Source organism: Sinocyclocheilus anshuiensis, unplaced genomic scaffold (assembly GCF_001515605.1).
Source record: "Sinocyclocheilus anshuiensis isolate Anshui unplaced genomic scaffold, SAMN03320099.WGS_v1.1 scaffold1392, whole genome shotgun sequence".
In the NCBI taxonomy this organism is placed as follows: Eukaryota; Metazoa; Chordata; class Actinopteri; order Cypriniformes; family Cyprinidae; genus Sinocyclocheilus; species Sinocyclocheilus anshuiensis.
In genome coordinates this window covers 869,666-870,269 of record NW_015542476.1, presented here as the reverse complement: position 1 = coordinate 870,269, position 604 = coordinate 869,666, and the positions used below count along the sequence as shown (strand labels likewise).

Sequence of the window (604 nt, the reverse complement as noted above, 5' to 3'; positions counted from 1 at the left end):
TATATATATAGTAAAACACTAGAAAACGACAAAAAAAATCAATACAATGATTTTTCTTTTTAATGCGTTATACATATGGAAAGGTCAAAATATAAAGATTTTGTTATCCGGGTGTTTTCATTAAGTGACTTAAAGACTCACATTCGTAAACTGATTCTTATGAATTTATACAAGTTATTGATCATTTGTATTCAGAGACCAAGCTCCTAAGGGGAAAGTAAAATCCGAATGCCTGACGGTGAGTAATATTTTCCTTAACATTTAGACAGATGGCATGTGCCTGAAGTGGCTAAAATGCTGAAGCTCCAGCTATATTTGTTCTTTCTTGTAGACTTCAGATGCTTCCAAAGCCAAACTGATCTCACGTATAGCCAAGATGGGTCAACCTATGCTTCCCTTTCTCGCTGGGGCCATTCCAGCTCAGCCTGACCCCAGCGACTCAGAAACAGAGGTCAGGAGGATTGGAAAGGTTGCTTACATTACATATACTGTATATGATCGTAATGCTATTTAAATCTCAGATTTGTTTCCTGAATGGCCTGTGAAGTAAAAGTGCAACTATAAACCCCATTATGTCTCTCAGTGGAATGATTTGTGATCCCTT

General features: G+C 37.1%; 1 protein-coding gene across 1 annotated transcript in view; it reads left to right on the top strand.

Annotated features, from left to right (window-relative positions):
• LOC107693825 (FK506-binding protein 15-like) overlaps positions 1–604 on the top strand; it is a 5,699-nt gene that overhangs the window by 1,998 nt on the left and 3,097 nt on the right. Inside the window, exon 7 of the mRNA XM_016493346.1 lies at positions 332–451. Within this exon, the coding sequence (XP_016348832.1) occupies positions 332–451 (120 nt within the window). The remainder of the gene's footprint in view (positions 1–331; positions 452–604) is intronic.